The sequence below is a fragment of the Aulostomus chinensis genome, chromosome 21 (assembly GCF_037954235.1).
Source record: "Aulostomus chinensis isolate RoL2024-O1b breed Wild chromosome 21, RoL_Achi_v1.0, whole genome shotgun sequence".
Classification (NCBI taxonomy): domain Eukaryota; kingdom Metazoa; phylum Chordata; class Actinopteri; order Syngnathiformes; family Aulostomidae; genus Aulostomus; species Aulostomus chinensis.
Window position 1 is genome coordinate 9,002,000 of NC_141340.1, and position 25,501 is coordinate 9,027,500.

The 25,501-nt window shown below is 42.2% G+C and overlaps 2 protein-coding genes across 5 annotated transcripts in view; one reads left to right on the forward strand and one right to left on the reverse strand.

Moving 5' to 3' along the window:
- Window positions 1–387: 387 nt before the first annotated feature.
- plcd1a (phospholipase C, delta 1a) lies at window positions 388–18,694 on the forward strand. 2 transcript variants are annotated; one of them, XM_086190689.1, is made up of 15 exons: window positions 388–559; window positions 5,318–5,476; window positions 9,985–10,213; window positions 10,312–10,441; window positions 10,515–10,743; window positions 10,822–11,023; window positions 12,008–12,152; window positions 12,225–12,377; window positions 13,988–14,134; window positions 14,831–14,987; window positions 15,074–15,190; window positions 15,292–15,470; window positions 15,711–15,846; window positions 16,777–16,926; window positions 17,191–18,694. In XM_086190689.1, the coding sequence occupies exons 1-15, from the start codon at window positions 529–531 to the stop codon at window positions 17,280–17,282; spliced, it is 2,256 nt and encodes a 751-aa protein (XP_086046815.1). In that variant the 5' UTR covers window positions 388–528; the 3' UTR covers window positions 17,283–18,694. The 2 variants fall into 2 exon arrangements, with proteins under 2 accessions (XP_086046815.1, XP_086046814.1); XM_086190688.1 differs by lacking the exon at window positions 388–559 and adding an exon at window positions 1,535–1,771.
- vill (villin-like) overlaps window positions 18,279–25,501 on the reverse strand; it is a 13,913-nt gene continuing 6,690 nt past the window's right edge. For all 3 annotated transcript variants that reach the window (XM_086190684.1, XM_086190685.1, XM_086190687.1), the window contains exons 5-20: window positions 25,412–25,501; window positions 25,068–25,178; window positions 24,371–24,576; window positions 24,211–24,289; window positions 24,018–24,116; window positions 23,779–23,932; window positions 23,590–23,690; window positions 23,334–23,471; window positions 22,617–22,775; window positions 22,344–22,523; window positions 22,124–22,269; window positions 21,552–21,696; window positions 19,952–20,140; window positions 19,648–19,716; window positions 19,219–19,497; window positions 18,279–19,067 (exon numbers count right to left, since the gene is read on the reverse strand). The exon at window positions 25,412–25,501 is cut by the window's right edge and continues 19 nt beyond it. In XM_086190684.1, coding sequence (XP_086046810.1) covers window positions 18,954–19,067; window positions 19,219–19,497; window positions 19,648–19,716; window positions 19,952–20,140; window positions 21,552–21,696; window positions 22,124–22,269; window positions 22,344–22,523; window positions 22,617–22,775; window positions 23,334–23,471; window positions 23,590–23,690; window positions 23,779–23,932; window positions 24,018–24,116; window positions 24,211–24,289; window positions 24,371–24,576; window positions 25,068–25,178; window positions 25,412–25,501 — 2,259 coding nt within the window. In that variant the 3' untranslated portion in view covers window positions 18,279–18,953. The remainder of the gene's footprint in view (window positions 19,068–19,218; window positions 19,498–19,647; window positions 19,717–19,951; window positions 20,141–21,551; window positions 21,697–22,123; window positions 22,270–22,343; window positions 22,524–22,616; window positions 22,776–23,333; window positions 23,472–23,589; window positions 23,691–23,778; window positions 23,933–24,017; window positions 24,117–24,210; window positions 24,290–24,370; window positions 24,577–25,067; window positions 25,179–25,411) is intronic.

The window sequence follows — 25,501 nt, forward strand, 5'->3', positions numbered from 1 at the left end:
TGTCAACATGTTGGGATGTGGAGTGATGAAGCACCCACCTCTAAGTGTGAAGACAGAGGGGAGAGGCAAGCGCTATAAATGAGAAGTCTGTGCCAAACTAGGTCAACACCCTAAAGAAATCAGGTACCTGAATGCCTCATGAAATCACGTCAAAAGTCCAACTGTAAATTCCAACAAAAGGTTTCAAACATCACCTTATCGTAAGCTTATATTTTTTTAGGCTTTTAAACAGAATTCCTGCGTAAGGTGTAGCTTCTGTTTCCAATGGGTGAATGGAAGTCACACGGGCAAACACAGCTCGTCAGACCGGTGTTGCTGTGGGTGTGGACTGACTGAGGACGCATAAGAACCTCATGGGTTGGCTCAATTGCGCACTGTGTGGTTCGAGTCAGAGGGGGACATAAGTTGGATTCTGTCTCGTCACTGGAGTGGTGTTTTTTTGTTGTTGTTGAATGATTATCATCGAGCTGACTCCAGCGGAGAAGTGGACTTTGGCTCCGCGCATGGTGGTTTAGAGCTGGATTCAGAATGGAGGCAAATGGCACAACTGGGAGACATGGTGAGTGCAATTATACCTCAGTCAAAGAGAGATTCAAAGAGAGGTTCATGAGTGGAAAACACCTACAACCTACGTTTTAATCAAAACGTATTCATCATTAGACTCGTATTTATATCAGAGAGCAAAAATATTGTTTTTTTTAAACCAAGTGAAGCGATGCGCGACACACAAAAACTTCCTTTACATTTACCTGACTTCCAAGGTTGCCTGGTTATCTTTTCCGTATAAAGATTGTTAGGTACGCATGATGATAGTTGTTTTGTTTGGTAACAAGTTTTTGTCGTTTGAAGAACGAGAAAATTCATGCAGGTATTACTTCTAATATGTGAACGACAGATTTATGTACAGAGTGCTGCCTAAATTCAATGTCATGTATCTAAAATTGAGTTTACAGTGTCAATGTTTCCAAAGAGGTCAACATTGTTGTATTCTCACCGTGAGATGGCGCAGTTTTTCTTCAGGCCTGGATAAATAACATTGCAACCCGTGCGTCAAAGTCACTCTCTGCGTGCTTTGTCCGCATTAACACGTAAAAATGCCCTGGTTTTGTTTTGTTTTGTTTTATTTTGTTTTTATGAAACTAAAGGCGGAGGGTTGAGGTACTGATCTAGGATGAACCCCCAACACATAAGAGAAAATTTTTACATGATGGAGCTGCTGCTCCAGTGTTTGGAGACAGTCTGCGTAAAATGCATCAAACAAGTCGATCCGTCACCTGACCTGTGTGCAACCGGGACTAAACGTTGCGCGTCATTTAGACCGTAAGTAATAATGCAGAGGACTTGAAAGGGGGGCCACGTGTCTGTATTTACTGAAAGTGTGACCATCCCAAGAGCATAAATCTCATCGGGTGGGCTGAAATTCACACTCGCCATGTGTGTCGACAGCAAAAAAAAGGCCTTTAGAGACTGTGACTGATACTATTTTGAACGTTTCCCTGTAAGTTTACAAGCCGTTTTAACAGCAGATAGAGGACCCAACAGTGTTTTAGTGTTAGGACCCGCCCAAAGAGGGGAGGGTGGACGGTGTCTACCGCTGTTTCCATACCGAGAACGGTCTAAATTCCGACTGGATCTATAATATTAGCAGCTTAAACAAAAAGTGAGTCCGTCATGTCGTGTTTACGTAAAGGTCCGAAGAGGACACCATCTGAAGAACTGGCTTTCCAGGAACACGTGAAAAAAGTTGCACAAGAGAACGGAAAACGTCTAGGTAAGTCTCTGAAAGGTGCAACTGTGACGCGGTCCAGTGGATTATTTTGCCAACGAACACGCAGGCGCGCACGGACGCACGCACACACTTTGTTTATATTACTAACATCTCTGAAGATCTTTATATCGACAAATCACAGATCATATCCAATCTCTCAGATTAAACAGAGTTTTTTGGTTGTTGTTGATATTGGGGAGGTGGATGCCTTGACAAAGTACAGTAAAGACGTACTATGGATCTTCCGCTGCCTTGAGCGATGCATTCTTTCTGTTCAGCCACCTCAGAGGAGACTGGTGGTGGGGTGTTAACCTTACAACCGTGCCCCTTTAGAAGAAGAGACAAACACAGGAAAAGTGCTGAAAACTTTCAGGCAGCTACTGAGGAGAGGAGGATTCCTCTGTGGTCTTCCTTTGTGCCTCTTAGTTTCATTTTGCATAACTTCCTGATTTTCATAAAACCGGGGAAACAGTAGAGCAATAAAAATGTTAAACAGTCAATTATCTTGATTCATTCATGATTTAAAAGGAAGTGTTTGGGAAGTGCTATTGTGTAACCTTTCTCTCCAGAGTGGGACAGGAAGATAGATAACACTTTCCTCTAAGACAGAAGGCTATCTGTCTATGTCAGAGGCTAGTTAGCTGAGCATAATTCAAAGTAGTGGATGGGCATGTTAGCATACCTCAGTCAAAAGCCTTCTAATATGCTTTCTCCACAACAGTTTTCCCTGCATTTACAAAAGATAATTGGAACTTCCTTTCATGAAACCCAGTGATGTTAGGCACCACCTTAAAAGCACAATTCAGCAAAAACAACAACAAAATAAAACAAAACAAAACATCAGAAACAATCTGGTTCTTTTCAATTACAAGAATGACTACAAGTCATGATGGACTTTGTTTGGGAGGATGAGGGTAATTACCTCTGCAGATATAAAGCCTCTAAATCTTATCTGATGACTTTTCACTGTGGCACTGGCGCCACGAACAATGGCAGATGAGTGTATTTCCCAGTAAAAAGTTGGCATCTTACACTGCGTTACATCAGACATTTTCTTCAAGGAGCATCTATAATCTGGAATTTTGGAGAAGCTGCGCATGTAAATATAGATTATCAATTTGCTTTCTCCTGCTGTCTCAGACAAGAGTGAACTTGGCATACCACAGTCCCTGGGCTGGAATAAATTGCCTGAGTTCATTTGGAAAAATTGTCTCATTCTTTTTATTTGAGTTGCTGTGTTCAGAATGGGTTTTGTGAAAGTCTTATTTGTCTGAAATGTTTGTGCAACATGTGGCTAGTGGTAGCTTCGTGTTTGTATCGTCACATTGCATTTGCATAGGTGTCTTAGAGCTTTATAGAGAGAAATCTCAGCTATTCTGACTTCAAACTGATGCAGAACATGTTGTACTAGACAGTACACAGGATTTATTTTTAGCTCAAAATTGTGTGAACCTAAATCATTGCCTGAAGGATTCAGGGTTGTTTTTTTTACCCTTCTTCTTGCCCTGGCTTGCTACTCGGGGTGTAGTCCGTAGATTCAGGAGAATTTCTAACTGCATCTGAAAATGATGACTACAGCAAAAAGTTCATCTGATTCTCATAAACTATGGTATGAATCATGGGACGTGCAGATGTCAGAGATATTGTTATTGTTCTCTTGTATCTCAAACCCAACACAAAGGTTGTGGCTGAGTCAAATCATGCACCTCCTTTTCACGGATTTCATAATAAAGGAGGTGACAAACGCAAGCAGCTTTGGTATGCTGGGGTAGGTAAACCCCCAATAGAAAGCCTGACTGAGCAGAGGCGGCGTCGAGGCGCTTCAGCTGCTTTGGACAGTGAGGCCAAAGACTCATAAACAGCCTCTGTGAGTCTGTGGCACGACCTGGGAAAAAATGCCTGTAATGTTGTGGTTCTGCCCACGACCCGGACATAGTTTTTGTCAGGAAAGCAGCTGTCCTCAGATGCCCTTTGGTGAATGGGGGGAGGTAACTTGTACTATATTCTGGCAAAGAATGCTGTTTATGACATTTAATAGCCATTTTAAAGCGATACTTGACCAAAAGAGGGTATTTTGCCTTTCAAGTGCTCACAAATTGGTGTCTGTTTTTCCCATGTTTTTTTTTTTTAACACTAGATTGCAGGAGAGCCAGTCACGTTATGTTAAACTGAGGGTAATAACTCTTTTAACTTCTGAAAGGATTCCAATTTTACAAAATTTCAAGAGAATCCAAACTATCATCCTTGTCAAAAACCAACAAAATATAATACTTATGCCGTACGAAGAAGTTGGTTCAATTAGATGCGAGAGGCTGTTTGCGCTCTGCGTTACTACGCACGTGGCTGGATGTAGATGATGTGGAGTATTTTGACTGATGCACTTGAGTTTGTAAAGATGTTTTTGTACAGTTTTGTTGTTGTTTCCATTAGCTTCAAGCTAAATCCTTACATGGCTGGCTCTTTCTGCATTCTGGAATCAAAGATTTACAAGTGCAGGTCCAAGTTCCGTCCCACCCAGCGAACACTGACAACATTACCCCACGTTCACAGTAAACCTTGTCCTACCAACATTGTCCTGTTAGCTTATGGTGGTTTCACAACAGTCTTGTACATGAATTTAGAATCAGCAGATGCCACACACCCTTCTCATAATCACAGCATTGCTTCACCTGAATGATAAGCCACCGGCACCACTCGTCTGTTGTGACATGTTGCATATTAAACACTTCTGTAGTTGGAGGGCTGAGGCTATACTGAGGCTAGTTATGAATGTAAGTCAGGAGCATAAATTGAATAGCTGACTATGTTTAAACTTGAACTACAAAGTTACTCAAATGTTCTGTTTTCTATGAGGCTCAACTTGTTGTGGGGCATTTAAATTCCTCAACCCCACATAACAGAGACTACATGACATAGGAATACAAATGAACATGGTACATCTTTGGAAAACACCCTTATTTACCAACTACCCCACAGCCAGAGGGGTACCCATCGCTCCTCTGTGTGCATTCCAGAGTTGAGACCCATAGGGAACTGCTAAATGCTAGTTAGCTTAGCGTACTGAATTGTAGTGGATGGGAAATGTTTGCATACACCTTTCAAGAGTCAAAATCATCTCTTGTTTCCAAATAGTCTTTGCCTGCATTAATATAACTAGGGGTCTGCTAAACGTTAATGAATTACAAGACCTTTTAATTTTAGACTTTTCGTGCAGCTGTGCTAACACGTCCTACCTTTTAGCATTTATTATGCTAAGCTCAGTAGCAGTTAGCTGGTCTCTGTGGGTCTCACCTCCCTAATGCACGCACAGAGGAGAGATGGGATTTTGTGTTCTTGTGTGGCTCTGGAGAGGATGGCAGTTGTTTCCCAAAAAGTTGGTGTGAAAAAGTTGTGAATTATGTGTTTAGATAACCAAAGACCTGCTTCTCAAACTGACCCCCCCCCCCCCCATACCAATGTCCATATTTCCATTTACAGTGAAATCTCTGGATATTTTTTCCCCAACAGCAGATCATCTACTTTGTGTAACTTTTGTCTGCATTCCCACAGGTCTGGAGGGCGATGAAGATCTGCAGTTCTTGCTCATTGGCGGGTTACTGGTCAAGGTTCGATCAAACTCTTGGAAGAAGAATCGCTATTACAAACTGCAAGAGGACTGCAGGACCGTGTGGCACGAGTCCCACAAAACATTCAAGAGAAACCAGACCTGTGAGTGTTGTCTTCTGCTGTGTTCAGTCTTTGTATCGATGTGTATTTTTAGTTGTTTGGCGCGATAAACATCCTGCATAAAACACAACAATACCGTGTCCATTGCCATATACCCTCTTTTCAGATCTCAACAATAGGTTTTGCATTACTGTAGAAACACAAACGCACCACAAGAATCCCATCAGAGAATGGAAACAGCTCAGATACTTGCAGTGCCACCAGACTGGAAAATGCTAGTGTGTTTCCTGACTCCGTGTGTGTCAGAGAGATTATTTTCCTCTTATATCTGGTTCAAGACTCTTCTTTAAGGGTGTTCTCTGGGTCCTAGGGGGCCCTTCTAGCTTTGACTCTCCCGGCCTGCGAGGGGCTGCTGTTTCTGTGTCTGATAACCTCTGGCCCGAGCGTCAACCTTGAACAAACACACACACACACACACACAGCAGCTATAACTCCAATAAAGGCATCTTTCCTCTTTTCACACACGTACACACAGATGGGATGCAGCCATCAGGTCTTGTGAATGGTCATGGGGCAGGTTTTATTTTATTTTTTGTTTTTTCATGAACATAATCAGATTAGATATAAGAAGAGAAATTGAACAGAAGAGGAAGCAAATAAAAAAGTTCAAAGGCTCGTCCGCAGACATACTGCATGAGTTAGTGCCTTGAACTGATTTAAGTACAGCTAGAGAATGTGGGCAGGAAGCTCATAATTTGAGCTCTAATAACTGTGACTGGATTTAGATTAAGCTCGGTAGGATGGTAGCGCTTCAGTTAAGGATCCATCAAAATGATTTTGGAACTCTCCGCTCTCCAAAGGCCCTGTAGTTCCTGTACTTTTATCGATTTTAGTTTGAAAAGTACCTCCCTTGTGTATATAACTTGACAATCCAGCATATTTTCTGAAAATTAAATGAATGAATTCTTTGTATAAAATCACAAATGTAAATCCGATGTCAAAGGCCTGGTTCTCATCCTTTTAATTTCCTTATTTTTTTTTCTTTTCATTAACTTCTTCAGCTTCTACTTCTTCTTCTTCTACTTTTGTAAAGATACAAAAAGGTAAAGAGAAAACACTTAAAACCACAATTGTAAGCAAATAGAATCCGAGGCCTTGAAATGTAAAAATCCTTGGAAATATGAAAAGCTCACGTATCTGTCGTTGGAGTGCTGTAGATGGAGGATTTTCTCTTCTTCTGTGGCTCCCAAGGTGCTTTTCTCCTTGGTTTTAAACGTCCGAGTCTCTGTCCCTTTTTCCCGCCTTTTTGGGCGACTCACCTGTGTCTCGTTAGTTACAGTCCTCTTCAGTTCCCGCCCTCATGTTCACACACTTTTTGATTTTTGAGAGAGGAATTTTTTTGTTTCATTTCAATAAAGGTCATCTTTACTTCCCCATTTTTACTGTTTTTTTTTTTTCCATCTGCATTTGGGTCCTGCTTCCTCAAATGTTGACAGCGCCTTCATTGTGTTGATAATTTCACAGTTGGCTTTTTAAACCTCTGTTTTGGGATTGAAAATAACGTTTCAATGCATCTTTAATTCAGAAGAGCATGCTAAGCTATTAAGGGCATCACTAGCAACACTGTTCAAAAAAACGGAACTCTAAAGCCCTAAAAGTAACCTGAAGATGACGCCACTTCTGATTAGTTTGGAAACTTTCCGCGATGTGGTTAATCTGACAGGTATTGTCTCTATCATTTAGTGTTCCGTTAAAATCGCTTTTCGTAGAGTAAAAACTGAAAAGAAGGAGAAGGGGGGGGGGCAGTATTGGTTGTCATTTGTCATAATTACATTTGTCCTTTTGTCAAACTCACTGACCCAGATATACCCAAAAATAGTCAACTTATATTGCCATCTCCTGTAGATGCAGATTTTGGAATCAAGATCAGCAGCCATGCGCAGGCTCACGTGAACCATGTAACCATGGCACCTTTGTGTTTCACAATAAAAAAAAGGTGACACACGTCAGATGACACAAATATGACTTCCTTTAACCCCTGAACACTCTGCTTTTCATCTGTTTGCATGTTACATATCACTACAATTATTCTGCGTTGTATGCTGTAGCTGTTACTGTGGGGTTTTTTTAGGCCGAGTCCTTTCACTTGCCTTCTACACAACAACCTCAATGCTGAACATTAACTTGAAGGTGAAGTTTGCACAAACACGGTGACGTGCATGTTTGGTTCTATGTATTTTCATGTACATTTTTGTAGGTATCACATTAGAAAAAGATTGATGGAAACAGCTGAATTTTAAAAAAAAATGAATACAAGTTGGAAACTCGTCAAACCAGTCGCTGGAAGCAGATGTGCATCTGCAGTTTCCCTCAATATTCACTTGACAGTTAAATGAGACACGCAATTATTTTTAAATTTTTTTTTCGTAGAAGACATTTTGTCTTTGTTGTGGCCGTCACACTAATCTCTTTAATTCGATCTGGTATGCAAGCGATGCCGGCTTGATTGGAGTGACGTGACACGACCATTGTGGACTTCTTCAAATACTCCACAGCCCTAAACTCCTCTCTAGTGTTCTGAGGATAACTTGCCTGCACACACTGAACAAACACTCTGCTTCTGAGTGCTTCCAAGGTATTCTGTCCATGCAGCCATCAGCTGAGTGCACACCGGCACCTCCTCCTCCCGGCCTTGGGTGTGTTTCACCACACTTCCCCCTCCCTGCTCTGTTTTTCTCTTTAAGTAATCTGACCTTTAAAGTTCCCTATCGGCTCAGATTTTCTTAAGAACAACAGTGGTTAGCCTCTCTGATGGGAGGTGATTGTGATTGTAGCAACAGCGCTACAACATCAAGCCTCTTCTCACCTCCCCAGCTCGTAGTCTTTGGTGTTTTGTGATGACATCATGATTGCCCCTCTGCACAGTAAGCTGCTCAACAAAAGAGCTGGCCCCCCAAATGTATGGATGAAACATGCGGCGTCCTCCACTGTATGATGTCTTTGTGTAGGAGTCTGATAACACAAAACATTGTTATCCCAGAAATGTTGGCGGTAGTGTTTTAGGAGAGCCTGTGTGTTTGACTGTTTGTCCCAGTGAGAGAGGGAGTGGGTGAGGCGAGGAGATCAAATGAGAGCAGATTTCATCTTTTACACTAATCCAATCTGCATGTCATGTGTCTGATTTGCCAAAGAATTTTAAAAATTGTTGACCAGAACAAAATGTCTGTCTCTGTCCGTCATCCATTTCAAAGGACAATTTTTTTTGCTCAGTTTAAGGAAGAAACTCAGTTGTAAACAAGATGCTGGATCCTCCTACTGTGGTGTTGTGATGTGTTTGGAATTTTAGATCCCTGTGGGATCAGAATAAGTAGCAAACATGGGGAAGGGAAAGAAGGAAGTATTCGTGCTTCTGGAACTGGGACAGGAGTCGGACGAGCCCTAATGATGACTTTCATTATTGATTCATCCATCAATTATTTGACCAGTACATCAATGAATTATTAAGTCTATAAAATGCAGCGCAAAAAGAAAAAAGCCAATTGATGTGTATAAATCATTTCTTGAACCCTTTTTTTTTTACAGTTTTTGCCTGAAGAAAGAAGACTGAAACAGTTCATTTTTTAAATAGTTAACCTTCTTTCTGTCAAATAATCAATTCATTGTTGCAGCTTTAAACAGAACAGAATTTTTTTGTCAATGCTGTCTTATTTATAGATTTTCTGAGTGAAAAAACTCAGTCTCTACTTCATATTTTATTTCTTTCATTATTTATTTTTGATGGAGCAAACAATACAGTGGGATCCACCCCTGGTGAAACATCTCACAGTCGACTGATGACTCCACATGTAGGGGTTGGATTGGGAGATGGTCCACATCGCCTTCCATTTAAATTTTACTTTTTACTTCGAGCGATATGTTTGGATTTGTATCCAATTAACTAAACCACAGTACCAGACAGTAAACAGCCCTTAAAAAAAGTAAAGCGTTTAGCAGCTCAACTGACTGATATTTTTCTCACCTGAATTAAACCACGAGGAAGCTGTACAGTTTTATGTCATTATTGCAAAAACATTCCTCCTGCCCTGACTTTCTTGGTTTAGACCACATGACAACATTTCTATCCTCCCTCAACAAACTAACAGTTATGAAGACGTTTTTTTTTATCTGTTGTCTTGCACATTGTGATCCACAAGAAGCACAGAAACAAAAGCCTTCCTGTTGATAGATAAGCCTCTGGTTTTATCGTCAGGACTAAAAGGGCGCGCTGCCTTGCCTTAGCGAGGAAGCTACGTTCCACAGGACAAATGTGTCTACCAAAAACCTGATGAGTTGGTCAAAATAGTAAATTCGGAGCTTTGTAATTATGCCATAACAGAAGAGATGTTATTTCCTCGATGTGCTGTTTGAAATGCAACATTAAGATGGAGCGCTGAAGCCAAATCACAAGGACATGATTGCATTATTTGTAATTTTTAGTCGCAAGGCCAAACACTTTCATTGCATTCCTTTGATTCGAGTTGGTTTTCTAACTGACCTTTTCATCTGTCCAGTCTCCATAGATGACATTGATTCAGTGCGTAAAGGCCGCCAGTCTGAGGGCCTTCATAAACACACGGAACCCACCGATGAAGAGAAGTGCTTCTCCATCATCTTTAAGGGCCGCAAGAAGACCCTCGACCTCATGGCCGACAATGAAGATGAGGCCAAAAAATGGGTAATGGGCCTGGAGAAGGTCATTAGCAACATGCGCAACCTGAGTCGCCAGCAGAAGAGTGAGCAGTATCCTTCAAACAGGAAATGTTCTGTGTTTTAGAGCTCCGGTTGTGCTGTTTCAGGCTCATTTTGAGTCAAATTTAATCCTTACATGTGTACACCAGTTGGATCATCAACTGCATGCGTAAAGCAGACAAGAACGAGGACAATAAAATGACCCTGAAAGAGCTGAAGCACTTCCTGCGGCAAATCAACATTGAAGTGGACGACACCTACGCAGAGGAAATTTTTAAGGTAGGTTTCTCTCGCTTCACCAAACTATTAATCTAGTTTATCTGGCTCAATTTGTAATGATCTTGTCTCACAGAAATGTGACAAGTCCAACTCCGGCTCCCTGGAAGGCTCTGAGATCAAGCACTTCTATGACCTGCTGACCCAAAGGGAGGAGATTGATGTGATCTATGTGAATTACGCTCAAACCGAAGGTCAGATGAGCGCTCGAGATGTGCTTAACTTTCTGCTGAATGAACAGAGAGAACAGGTGACCATGGAGGACGCTTACAGGCTGATAGACAAGTACGAGCTGGATGCAACAGGTAGGCTTCATGTGAAACCTCAACTTACTCCAGGCTCGTATCATATCTTCATCATGTCTTCTTTTTTGCCATCTTCAGCGAAACAGAAGAGGCACATGACCAAAGATGGTTTCCTCATGTACCTCCATCACGAGGACGGCTCCATCCTGAACCCGGCCCACAAGGATGTGTACCAGGACATGAGCCAGCCCCTCAATCAGTATTACATCTCCTCCTCACACAACACATATCTAATGGAAGACCAGCTCAAAGGGCCCAGCAGTATCGAGGCCTACATCCGGTAAAATACTCTTCAGTATCAGAACTGCATCAACTTTAGTGCCTCCTTCCATCTCCTTCCTCCTGATGATGCATCACTTCCTTATTTTTGACCAATGAAATTACATCTTCCCAATCAGGTCACCAGTGCAACACAACAGTGAAGACTTAAGTGGGTCACACCATGTTTTTCATTTTAGATCAATGTTAGATACAGTTTTTTTAATGTATATAATCGTGTTTAATATGAATATATAGAGATAGGTGCAGGAGGAGGCCCTGAAATTAAGGAGGGTTGCACATACAATCCTGTATAAGATGCCAAACTCAGTCCTCTTAAGGTGGACCAACAGAAAAGAGACTTTTGAAAGAGCAGTTAGTTCTCTTTCTGGTCCACCTCAGCTCTGAGGGGACCAGAGTCCTCTTTCTGCTCACGGAGCTCAGACCTTGACTGCTTTGGCTTATGGGTAATGTACACTAAGAACAAGACGGCTGCTATTCTTGCTGTTTTTCGAGCACTGGTAGAGGGTGGAGTGAACCAGGAGTGCTTTGTGTTCACAATGCAGCATGGACTAGGAATTGAACTGTACTCAGAGCACCTCACGAAATGGGGGACTTCAGGGGGGGCTGAGTTCATTTGGGGGGTTCCCATATGTGCCGGCTCATGTTCTGAGTTAGCATCGTTAGCAACGTTGAAAGTCCAGTTCCCTCATCTAAAGTCAGCAGGTTTGTAAGTTGTATGTCTGAAATACTGTCTGTGGTTATCACAAGCTTAGTATATCTATAATAATATAAAAATATGGTGTTGTATCTAGAATAAGATCTAGATGATGCATGGATACAATATTGAATACAACAGCAAAAAATAAACAAAACAAAAATAATACTGAGATTTTCAGTTGGTCCATCATCACTTGTGTCTTTCTGTAGCCTAAACAAAGCTAAAATGGAAAGTAAACCGTGATCTCTGTGTCAGGTGAAATATGAGGATTTTCTCTTTTGGCAGAGCTCTGATGAAAAGTTGTCGCTGTGTGGAACTGGACTGTTGGGACGGCGCGAACGGTGAGCCTGTCATTTATCACGGATACACGCTCACTTCCAAAGTGCTCTTCAGAGACGTGATCAAAGCAATTAAAGACTACGCTTTCAAGGTACAGGAGATTTTACCCGTGAGACTGGACGTGAATTTAATCACCGTACTAAGAAATATGTTCATGTTCCAGGTTTCGGACTACCCAGTGATCCTGTCCCTGGAGAACCACTGCAGCGTGGACCAACAGAAGCTCATGGCTCATTACCTCATCTCCATCCTGGGTGATGCTCTGGTCACCAGGCCACTCGGGAGCACCATGCCCGCCACCTTCCCCTCACCTGAGGTGTGTGTGGCTCTTTACTGAAACACATTACATAATATTCAGAGTGTGTGTGCAGCCTCATACCCTCCTAGATAAACGGCAGTAGGAAGACCACACCTCAACATTCCAGCCCTCTCAGCTTGATTTTCTTACTTTCCTGTTTACCTCAGCTGAACTGTAAGATTTATCAGGGAAAGGGAGTTGATGAGATTAAAGTAAAATCTATTCTAATTATAGGAGCACTAAATAAACCACTGTACACAGAGTCTAAATTGTGTGGGTGTCAAGTGCCATTTCCATTCTGCAAGAGGTTGTCAAGTGGAATTTAAGTTGTATCTCGAGAGGCTGGTATTAATTGTTTGTCCACCAGGCATAAAACTATTGAGGGATAATTTAACATCATCACGGGTCCCTTCTAATAAAAGCCAAAGGGATTTTTAGACACTCACAAGTTTTGTTCTGCAACTTACTCTTCCCTAAAATCACTAATGGTAATAAGCTCATGTTTTGCTACACTCCAGATTTGGACTTCAGCATCAGCTCAACGTACTGCACACTTCTGTTTTTTACTTTCCGCGGCGACTTTAGAAGTCTTGTTTGCAACTGAAAAGTTGCATACTCATTTGAAAATTACTTGAGTGCTGCATAAACTGATGATCCCAGCAGCTTTCAGGTGAGAGGCAGGGTGAACCCTGCCTCTCACCTGGACCTGGACCTGGACAGGTCACCAGTCCATCACAGGGCCAACACATAGAGACAAACAACCATTCACTCTCACAGTCACGCCTACGGTCAATTTAGAGTATCAATCAGCCTCGTCCCCTCTTGATGTCTTTGGACTGTGGGAGGAAGCTGGAGTACCAGAGAGAACCCACACAGGAATAGGGAGAACATGGAGACTCCACACTGAAAGATCCTGTGCTGGAGCCGGGACTCGAACCTGGAACCTTCTTGTCGTGAGGCGACAGTGCTGACCACTGCACCACCGTGCCGCCCTTGCTCTAGAACATGATGTTAAAATAGCTAAACGTGTTAACCGCAGACCTGATTTTAGGTGTTTAACTGCTAACCCATAAACTTGGGAGATATTTTCTTCTATCTTTTTGGACTGTTATCCCTATGCCACTCTCTGCTAGTGCTCATTTAAATGATTAAATGTTTTATTCATTTCGTCTTTTTATGATGAAATATAACACACTGCACGCCCTTCTCCCTCTACCAGATAATAGAACTATATTTGAAGTCCTTTTATACTTTTTTTTCTTTCGTCTGATCTACATCTTTCCTTTTATAATCGTTTCTCTTATTATCTAAAGGATACAACAGTGATGCCCTCAGTACTTGAAGGAAGGGATAGTATGCCGAATCATATTTGTGGGACATTCCCAAGACCTCATGGTGTCTTGAATACAGCCCTCATGAGATGGATGCCTGTGGCTCTGATGGTCTCAAAGGAAGTTATAATTGTCCACACAACATTTTCTCCTCTGTCATTGGCTGTCAAGAGGGTGTGACTTGGCAGTCGCCACTGATACGGATGATTTTCGCCATTGCACAATGTGTTTCCCTGCCTTTAGAGATACACATCAGATCGCTGCACACTTTGTTTCTTATAAGCTGTGTGTTTACAGGAGCTGAGGGGCAAGTTCCTCATCAAGGGGAAACGCTTGAACAAACTGGACGCAGCCTTCAGCAATAATAACACCATTGAGGAAGATACTGTGTCCGAGGAGGACGAGGCCGCAGAGCAGGAGAACGGACAGAGGGCGAAAGCTAAGGTGCGCTGAGTACGTCTGGGTGGTCAAACAACGGCAAGATGTCTCAGTAGTGGAGTGACATACTATATGATTGTATATCCTAAAGGTCAAAGGTCAATGTCATTGTGACATCATCATGCTCAATAAAACCATTTTCTTGCTGTTATTCAGCACTAGCTTGGCAAATAATGATGAAGCTGGCCAAAAGAAGACACTTTCACCACCTTGCACGTCGTCAGTTTCAAACTAGTCTGGTTCGTTTGGGCTCACGTGAAATCGGTCATCATACCCCGGAACTCTAAACCATCTATCCCACGTCAGCTTGGTTCATTTCCAAGAAAAACCTAGTATTGTTTGATTGCAGTGGGGCCCAAATTTACCCTGAAACCCCCCAAGAACCTTTTATTCAATTCCGTCAGCTTCATAGAGCTTGATGAGTCTTGACAAACAAGGATGCAACTGGAGCGGTTGGCGGAGGCACGCAAACATAGGACGATAATTCTCCTGAACTTTATCGAAGAAAAAATGTGTCGCAAATGACTAGTGACTCTAAATGTTGACTGAAATGTGAGCTGCGTCAGCCAGGCCTTATGTCATATGATTATTAATCATCTGAAAAGATACACACACAAAAAACAACCCAGCGTGTTTGATTTGAGGTATGAACTTTGATGCAGTCAAGCAAGAAAAAAGTGAAACTTTCCCTCTTGCCTTCAGAAATCAAAGATCAAACTTGCCAAAGAGCTGTCAGACATCGTCATCTACTGCAAGAGTGTCCATTTTCATGGTTTTGAACACGCCAAAGACAACCTGGCCTTCTACGAGATGTCCTCCTTCAAGGAGAGTAAAGCATTCACCCTGGCGGAGACCTCGGGTAAACACCAAGTGTCTTTTCAGTGTGGGAGTGTGGACGTGTATCAAAGCAGGTTTTAATTGTGTTTCATGAACATGTTCTCGTAGGCACGGCTTTCAACCATCACAACATGGACAAGCTCAGCAGGATCTACCCTGCTGGCTCCAGAACCGACTCCTCCAACTACAACCCAGTGCCCATGTGGAACACTGGTTGCCAAATAGGTACGAGCCCATCACCGATGTCCACTAGCACTCATGTTAAAGGAAGAGCAATGACTTACCTCACTCCTCCTCTGTGTTTGTTTGTTGTTGTTGTTTTTTAGTGGCACTGAACTTCCAGACTCCCTCCAAGGAGATGCACTTAAACCAGGGACGGTTTTTACCAAATGGAATGTGTGGATACATCCTGAAACCTGAATTCCAGCGAAGCCTTTCCTCTCAGTTTGATCCCAACACACTTTCCAAAGGGCCCTGGCTAAAGAGGAAGACCTTTCATGTCATGGTGAAGTTTTTCCTTTGAAACGGGACAGAAACAGTGATTTATCAAATTTGATTTGAAATAGTTGCTTATTGCACCATGAAAGCAGACCATTATCTCAATATTGAATTAAATCAGTATTCCTAGATGTAATTTTTGTTTTGTTCCATATTTATATTGTTAATTTATTGAGTGTGTGTGTGTGTGTGTGTGTGTGTGTGTGTGTGTGTGTGTGTGTGTGCGCGTGGTGTCCTGGTACAATAGGTGATCTCAGCTCAGCAGTTGCCGAAGCTCAACAAGGACAAACACAAGTCCATTGTGGACCCTCTGGTGAGAGTGGAGATTTACGGTGTGCCGGCAGACAGCGCCAGCAAGGAGACTCACTACATTGATAACAATGGTCAGCAAATCTAACCTGCAATCAAAAAATTGATTTTAGGGCAAAACAAACACACAAACATTTAAATGAAACTTTATTGCAAGTAAAATATATTTGTAAATTTTGTTTTTAATCCACAGTGTTTCTTTACAAATCTTAAATGTTTTTCTAAAATGTTTCTTACAAAATACTGAACAATTCCTAAGGAATCCAAAATTTTTCTTTGTGAAGCCAAGGGTTTTTTTTGTTTTTTAACTTTTCCCAGTTAACACAAAATGTTTCTTTGCAAATTCAAACATACTGGTTTTTTGTTGTTGTTGTTGTTGAGCCAAGACTGGAGGGCAGGACTAAACAGATCTCTACTGACCAAGATTTATTTAGCAATGCTTCTTGAGGTACTCAGGACTCAGTAAAGGCATCGTTCAGTTTTCGTCCAGTAAGTCCCTTGTTGTCAGGGGGGATTGGGCAGTGGGACCCAATTGTGGACTGAGAAGGGGACCTTAAAGTAATGCAGTACTGCTGTGCAGCTGATCCAAAGCGAAAATAACCCAAAGAAAACAACTAAGACTTGCTGCCGAGCAGGAACGAGAGCTCAAGGTGAAAGGACTAAGAGTATTTAGACTGAGGGACACGGGGATGTTTCTCCAGCTCCGTCAGAGACAATGAGCCACCAGAGCAGTGGGTCACAGGATTTTCTAGAACCTTCCCACACCTGAATTTGATCTTGGTGGTCAGACTCACCTGCCTCATCAGGAGTCATCAGTCTGACTTCAATCAGTCCGAACCAGATTCAGGTGACCCTCACATCCTGCCATCCTTAACACATTATAATGCCCAAATGTATTACACTTCTAATCAGGTCACTTTTTGATTGAAGCGTCAACAATTTCCCTCTTATAGCATTTTTAATTTCAAGGCTGTAATCAGAATACATCATGTTCCATCTCGCAGGATTCAACCCCATGTGGAATGAGAGGTTCCGGTTTGATATCCACGTCCCTGAGCTGACCATGGTGCGATTTGTGGTTGAGGATTACGACACAACATCCCAGAATGATCTCGTGGGGCAGTACTGTCTCCCGCTCACCAGTGTACAGAACGGTAAGGAAGTCCCCATGCTGAGGTCAGCAGGATGTGAGTGATGCATGAAGCGTCAAGACCAAGGCCGAGTTTAAAAGTCACCCTGAAGACTAGAAACATCATTTAAACGTCACATCTCCTGTCTTTCCTCTGATTTTTCCGGTGGCAACTATCAATAGACTGTGACTTTCCTCTTTGCTGTCCAAACAAGTATTTTTGTTTTTTTGTTTTTTTTACTCTAAATTCACAAACTAAGCTGTAACTCACTCACTTCCTCTTTTCCAGGATATCGCCACGTTCCACTGCTCACCAAAAGAGGCGATGTCATCTGCTCCGCTGGACTGTTCGTGCATCTCATGCTGGTGGACGTCCAATAGTCGGCCACGGACAGTCAAGACTTCATGCCAACAGTCGTCTTGTTGAAAATGATTCACTTTTAAAGACAAATGATCCAATATTCCCTCATGGAGAGAAGTACTTTGTCATTTGCCATGACTCGTAGGCGTCTCTAACTCTCTAGTCGTAATTTTAATTTTAGCTTTTATACAAATGATGTGAGGAAATGGTAAATGATCAGGGCTGGAAATTATTTAAAGAAAGTTATGAAATTGTTTGTAGAGAAATAGAGATGGGGAGTTAAGTGTGAGACTTTATCAAGTTGCACTTAATGTAAGTCACACACACGTGCCTTAATTTAGACTCAACCACTAAAGACTTAAGACTTGACGTGGACTTTAAGATTTGGGATTAGCCTTTATTTGGCATATTAATGTCAACAAAAATCTGATTAGCTGAATTACGTCATCTGATCCCATCATGCATCTATCCACAGATAGCGTAGCAACAAAACCACGGGAAGCAGCGCACGTTTGTCATTGGAAGTACGTTTTTTGAAACAAAAACGTCCCACAAAGCGCAAACAAAGAACAGCTATGTTTGTGATGGTAGCATAAAAGATTCTGGTTCAACAACATCAACATCTGAGAAGGTCAATCCCTTGGTAACGTGAAAGCTAATGCTGAGGTTAGCTTAACATTAACTCAGCCACATCAGCTATACGTTAGCTTGCTACTAAATACGTTAGCATGTTACTAGCTTTTACCTTGATTAAACCGATATTAGCTGAGTATTTTTAAAAGATGATAGTTTTCCAGCGCTGGCTTTGGCATGGCGACAATAATTCATCCACATTTCAGACCACCATCTTTTAGCTAACACTAAACTGTTAAACTGGCATGACGACGAAGTTTGGAGAAAGAGGGCAAAAAGAACAAGAGACTTAACCCTTAACTCGTACTTGGAACCAAAGACTGAGACTGGAAAGACAAGACTTGTGACCATCTCCGGAGAGCAGTAGATTACCATTTAAGCTATTTTTGGTGTAATGATTAGTTTTAATTTTTTCTTAAAGATTTTATATGGCTTCATTACATTTTTCACCAGTGTCATGTTTTTATCAAGAAACACAAGCACTCTGTTTTAGTGTGATGTGACTTTATCAAACTGACTCACTTCCTCACGTTCATATCAGAATTTTGTTTGGTAAATGTTTTTCATATATCCACTCATTACGCTTTATCATGTCTTGTCTATTACTACTGATATGAGGACCATGTCAAGCCATTTGCTGTATAAAAATTTGCTCATTCACTGTATTTAATGTCTGGCAAATTCTGTTATTCAGTTTATTGTCATCATTTGGTGAACTATCTCAAAAGTGTCAGTGCTTTCAATGTGTCATGTCACTAGTGTTTATTTGCACTTTTGTAAAATAAAACCAGCTAAGTCCCTGAAAGGAGGCGTTATCTGTTTATTTATGGTGCAAATGATATGTAAAACACGTCAGAAAATGTGATCACTGTATGAAGCAAATATCTTGTATATAGATATATAAAGCATCACTATTGAGGAAGGTCAGTCAATGCATGATTCCTAATATATTAATCTAGGTAGCATCTATAATTGTTAACTAATCTAGGAATCCTGTCTTTCATCACAACAGTTTAAATGCTTTCGAAGGAACTTTGGTTTGACAATGTTTAGTCTTCTCAATAAAGTCCTGCTTTCTTTTTAAGGTCGTTTTGCCTCCACTTTGGCAGGCGCTGGAAATCTGAGCGGCTTGTGCCAAGCAGGTTTTCAAAATCCACATCTGATAGGTGGTCCTGTATTCAACAGACAGAGCAGAAAACAGTCAGGCTGCCCTCTACTGCACCATCTGTGCCATTACACCAGGGGGCACTGCAATCATCCTTGAAGCAGTTACATGTTTGCGCTTTTATTGCTTTTGAATAGGATTTGTAATTCAGCACCTACCTCTCTCTGACTGGGGTCCACTCCCTGGGGCAGCTCATCATGGGGCTTATTGATGAGGAGTTCAGGGTCCAGGTACATTCCAGCACCTCCAACACCAGCTGGAGATGATGGCGCGTAGCTGGGAGAGGACTGGGCTCTCTGGGTGGACGGGCTTGTAGGTGAAGAGGGTCTGGGGGACAGATCCCCTCCGTGACCCCTGTAGACTGGAGGAGAGCTCACAGGGCCTCCTGGAGCTCTGTATCCACCCAACCCGCCCTTCACATGAGTGTTGTTCAAGTCCTGCAGACAAGACACAGTTTACATGACGCTGCCCGGAAAAGACATTTTAACATTATGTAAGGCATGAGAGGGATAGGTTTTTATCATAAATGCTTTATTAGTACATATAATGGGGGTCAATTAGTGGTAGAATTAGTTTCAATCACTTACAACAGTGATCGGTGTGAGAGATGCTGCATCGTTCAGCTTTTTTTTCATCTCCTCATAGGAGTTTCCTCCCTGTTGAGAAGATCAAGTGAGCCAGGATTGAGAATTAGTCGGCATGCAGAGACTTCCTCATTTTCAAACAATTCATTGAATCATGCACATGACTGCGATGATTGTATTCATATGATATTTGGTTCATTCATATCAGTGTGGCTCTAGATGAAAAGAACACGTGCAGGTATAGAATACGATGAATAGTGAGTTTGTGGTGCTTTGATCATTCTGAGTCCTCCTCCCAGAAACTCACGCTCCACTTATGAGGATCCCAAGCATTGAACCAGCCAGTGAAGGTGGGGGGCTCGTAACCCTGTTTCACAAAAATGATGGGTGTATCTGGGTCGCGACCCGCCGGGTGGGTCCTCAGGTATTCCTGGGCACTGTTCCACGCCTCCTTGGTCTCATATTGGTTGGCAAAGCTTCCGACCCACAAGAAAATCTGAGGGGATTTTGAGAGAAGCAAACAAGAGATGGACAGATTTATGTGTCAGAGGTTGTGCCGATGACAATTAACTTTTAATTCAACTTTTTTTTTTCCCACCCAAGGCCCCTGGGATGGTGACAAACACAGTGGCCAAACTGTGAAGTTAAAAGTATCGCCTCCGCCACGAGACGCACAATGGCGCAAAAAAGACTTTTGATGAGCCTTCGCTGATAACATTTTTTTTAAATGGCTGTTATAGTTTCATCCTTTTGGTTTGATAATATCTTGAGTCAACAGATTGAGTGATTTTTAGCCCCATTTTAGATAATGTTTGTTCTGTGTGGCAGAGCAATCAGAGTGAATAGTCCATGCAGGACAAATTTTGTTTTTAAGCTCTCATCTTCCATCCAGTCAATTCATTCTGACAAAATTTAAAATGAAATTCCAGCAGTGTGTGATTATCAGAAACTTCAGTAAACTCCTGCTGTGTCTGGCTCCTCCTCTCCGGCAGCTGTTTTAAAGGTACACTTTGTGAGTTTGAAAACAAGTTTGCCATCTTGTCATAGCACCTCAAGGAGAAATAGCGTGTCACTCGAGTACAAAAGAGTGAGATCGAGATCACTCCACACCTTGTTCTTTCAGTCAATATACATAGTTTGTGACCATAAGTGAAAAGTGTCAACAAATAAACTGGCAAATTCGGACACGCAACACCCCAACTGTCAAATACATGCTGCCCCCTACTGGTTTGGAGCATGAAGTGCTAGTTTGCTAAAAATAAAAAAGAATGGTTGACATTTTAATAAACTGCTTTCTTTCATGATGAACACTGACTGGCTAACCTGTCTCTGTCCTTCAAAGCACACCACTTACAAAGTTTTTTATCATTTGTTCAAAGATAAAGTATCAGGATAATCTAGATAACCACATACTTCAAGGCTTTATGCTAAGCTAACGGTCTCTTTGGAGTAACTTCATATTTTGACATACCCAAGTGTAGTAGGCCGATCCCAAGACATGGAACAACTCCTTGATCAGTCACACTGACACAAAATCTCACTTGCAAACATTTTACTCATCTTCAGAGTAGTGTGTTCATTTCTTTTTAATGTAAATTAGTAAATTCACTATAAACCCACAAGAAAGTTAAACAGATCACCCGGCGTCTGATTATTTTCCCTGCCAAAGAATCTATCTGTTGACACAATAACTCAAAAACTAGCAGGCTGATTTGAGAGGTGGTGCCAGGGCTGGGGGAGAACCCAGAATATGTTGTATCTTCTGCAGATTCTGAACAAAAGTTGTTTGAGAGTGGGATTTTAGACATGGTAGAGATCTACGCTCTCCAAGTGCCCTTCTAGTTTGTTCGACAAATTCCACTCTTAAATCTTCAGGCACTCCAGAGAGTGACCTTTTGACCTCTCACCTCTTCCCAGGTGTCAAGCAGCATAACATCCTCCTCATCCAGGTCACTCTGCGCAAAATCATCCACCTCAGTCATCCGAAACTGACCCGTCTGATTGGAGCATTCAAAAAGCCGGGGACTGTGAGGGGGCTCCTCCTTCTGCAAGCTGAAACAACACACAGCTCATAATCTAGTCTACAAGTGTGTGTGTGTGTGTGTGTGTGTGTGTGTGTGTGTGTGTGTGTGTGTGTGTAGGCGTCATTCTATTGGCTTCAGTAGACATTGGGCATATTCCAGTGACCTTGATATAAAATTAATCTGTGCAGATTTAAATGTAAGCTTATTAATGTTTCAGAATATGATTAAAGAGTCTTTTGGAAGCATGCGGTAGACAAATCCTTGTTATGTTGTAATTGTTACGTTTGGCTTTCATGATGAAAGAAGACTGAAACCCCCCTCCCAACCTCCCCACCCGAAAGTCTTAACATCTGTTATTGAGCAAGAAACCTACCAGATCTTCACCTGGCATTGATGTGTAGGTTGTCACAATAAAAAAATAAAAATCATAAACTAAAACATGTGGTTATGTTTACTTTTTATCGCTGGCATAGGGGGCCTTTCCTCCCAGAGCTACCCAGAATTCAGCTGGCTCCTGGCCCTCCATCACCACCTGTTTGTCTTGTCTGGAGAGTATATTAGACATGGCTCTCCCCATTTCCCTCTCATCACCGCTGCAACCCTGGAAACAGACATGAGGATCAAACTGTAATTGAGGTCTTATCTGACTTTTGTCTCCTAGCTCCTTATACAAACCTTTCCATACCACAGGTAGCAAATGTTATCGGTCCTCAGCAGGAAAACATCGTTGGTGTTGAGCGACGACGCCCTCGGCTGCACTTCAGTGGCCTTGGTGTTCCGTTCATTTGTCCCTCTCACCTGGAACAGCCTGGCTCCGCCTTCATGGCTGACCACACCGGGTTTACCAGTGCCACCCTATAGACGTAAACAATGCTCATACTTTTACTCCTTGCGTAAATATGTAGGATTCATATTTGTGTTGCTTTTTCTCTGTATGAGAACTCAAACCTCAAAGATGATAAGCTTCCCTTTGAAAATAGCCAGGAAATGGCGGGGCTCCTTTCCCATGACCACCCTGACCTGGACCGGGGCACCATTGTACTTGTTATCAACATTGACAGCCTGATAGGCACACGCTGTGACCTCATCTTTGGTGGCATGACGGCCCTGACAGAAACAAAACAACTCTTCTTTTTTAGATGAACATAAACAGGGAGGTTGCTTTTTTAATATTAATTATATTTTAAAAAGGGACACACCAACTAACAACATTTGGGGAGTTACACTTCATTGTCATCCTCTCCAGAGTCAGAAATGAAGGTAGATACCCTTCTTTACTCTGTGGTACATCAGGGAGCTGAGACCCACAGAGACCTGTGGACCGCGACTTAGCTTAGCATAATGAATTGAAGTGGATGGGAACTGCTAGCATACCTTCATCAAACACTCTTTTCAACTTAACGATCTTGGCTATATTAATATAACAGGGGTTTTCATAACATGTACAAGGGAATTATTATTAAATATTGTAATTACAGAACCGGACACAGTCAGAACTACTTCTGTGACTGGACGCAGTGATTCATAAACCCCACTGGAGTTTTGACCAGCAAAGCGAAACTTTTCTGGACCGCTGCTGCTCATCATGGTCGACTTAATCAAACCAAAACATATTGATTTAGAAAATTTCCCCAAAAGTTGGTATTAAATCGTGTTAAAACTGACCTGCCACATGTACAGTATGTATTGTTGCTGGCTTGATCTTTGGTATGTGTACAGAACCAAATAGCAGTCTCCTCCATAGAACTGTCCATATGTAGTGGGATTCACGTCAGCAAGCTCCAGGTTCTCAATGCGCCACACCTAAATAGAAATTTAGTTCCATTTTAAGAGTTTCAATGTTTGTTTGTTTATCTGTCTATCTATCTATCTATCTATCTATCTATCTATCATATGTGTGTCTTGATTGTTAAAACTGCACCTTAATGTCACCAGAGGCGTCGTCCACCATACGCTGCTGCGCCGCCAGTTCAGGACGTGCGTGAAGCTCCATCACATCAAACTTCTCCTGGGCTACCTTTGCTGCAGAGAAGCATCAATATTGTATACATAAAATTCTTTTCTTTTTTTAAACTTCTTTTTAATAAGATCTACGTTGAGTCAGTCTTACCTATCCTCCCCAAGCTGTAGGTGGTACCCAGACCCTGCGTTTGTCCTTTATCCCGCCAGGACTTGAATAAGTGCTTGAACATGGCAGACTCTCCACCTTCAGCCATCACCTCCACGCTGGTGCTCAATGGGTAGTTCTTGGCTTTTATGTAGCCCTGGGTGAGGGAGTAAAGAGGCGTGACAATGATTACTACAACTAGTTACTATTTAACCAGAGATAAAAAGTTGACGTATACTCGCCATCGCCCTGGTCAGAGCTGCCTGCCGCTCTTCCTTGGACGCCTGTTTTCCTTTCCACACCATCACACTGGAGCCTCTCTGATCCACCATGTAACAGTCCTGCAAGTGAGAGAGCAAAGAAAAAAGTCTTTGAACTGGAATCAGTTTTCTGTAATAGCAGTAGCCGAGGATTTGAAAGAAAAAAGCCATTTACAGTGGATTGAAGAAGGTCTTGCGTTAAAGGTTGTGTAGCCACTTCTTGCACCACAAGATTCCCACTGTTTTCAAAAATGCTGCAGAGAAACATCATGAAGACGATTTAGAGCAATGCCTGGGAATTATCCCTGCCATGTTGTGGAGGTCGGTGTCCTCACTGGTAGAGTCTGATGTTGGCGTTCTGCGCCTGCTGAGGTTTGTCATCGGGGATTGCCTCCTTCAGCTGCCCGGTTCTTTGTCCGAGCACCGCCGTCATGACCTTCATCAGCTCTGGTGAGTCTTTTTCATCTCCCCCCTCCACAACACCGATCTGAGCGCGGCCTCCTCGCTCCCTGTCACGGATGTCCTGAGCCAACAAGACCGCCTGGAGGAGAGGAAATGTTACTTACCGAAGAAACTTTAAAAAAGTGCTAAACCAGCCCTGTGACATAAAATGCTGTATTAGTTTTCAATCCTTTCAGGGAACATAACAACTTGTTGGGAAATAGAACCGTATTCTGTCCCCTGAGGGGTAGACAACAAGATACTCTATTCGTTAGCTTAGCACAATGAATGGTTGTGGATTGAAAGTGTTAGCATACCTCTGTTAAAAGTCACCAAATACATTTTACTCCAAAATGATCTTCGCCTGAATTAATAATTAGAAGTATAAAACTTATGAGATACTGTGATTTAGAATCAAGAGAAAACAGTCTTGATTGGAATTGGAATACACAGAGGAGAAACTGCAGTTGCTGCGGGTTAGATGGAGGTATGCTAACACTCACCACTGGCTATCATTCTTTATAGCTTAATATTTCCCAAAAAAATGTGACGTGTTCTGTCAAAGTTTCTTTTCTACTCATTCAGAGTCACCTTGAGTTTCTCTCTCCTGTTGCTCTGGGGCCCGTTCCACTGCACGATGGCCTTCCCCATATCCAGCAGGAATATATCACCATTGTTAAAGCTGTTCCATGACACCTCCACCTGGGTGTACGCAGGCACGCAGGCGCGCACACACACACACACACACACACACACACACACTTCACCTTAAGATGTGCTACACTGCTAACCACGGTTATAACACCTCTTAGGCCATTATCATCTAATCTGATAAGTATAACAGCAATTGTTCAAGGAGGAGCGCCAGCACCTGCCCTGTGACACCTGTGATCCCTGCAGAGGTGCATTAACCCCGTCGTCCCTCCTCTACATACCTCTGCCGCTGTGACATGCTTCCTCCCTTTGACGTGCAGCAGTCGCAAGATGTTGTAGACATTCGTGTCTACGTGGTGAAAACCTGAAGC

Bases quoted from the DNA above. Each gene is read 5' to 3' on its own strand.
- plcd1a (XM_086190688.1), top strand. From the start codon at position 1,672: ATGTCGTGTTTACGTAAAGGTCCGAAGAGGACACCATCTGAAGAACTG. The intron at 14,135-14,830 runs GTGCGCTGAGTA...TCTTGCCTTCAG, and splicing joins GACAGAGGGCGAAAGCTAAG to AAATCAAAGATCAAACTTGC. The intron at 15,847-16,776 runs GTCAGCAAATCT...TCCATCTCGCAG, and splicing joins TCACTACATTGATAACAATG to GATTCAACCCCATGTGGAAT.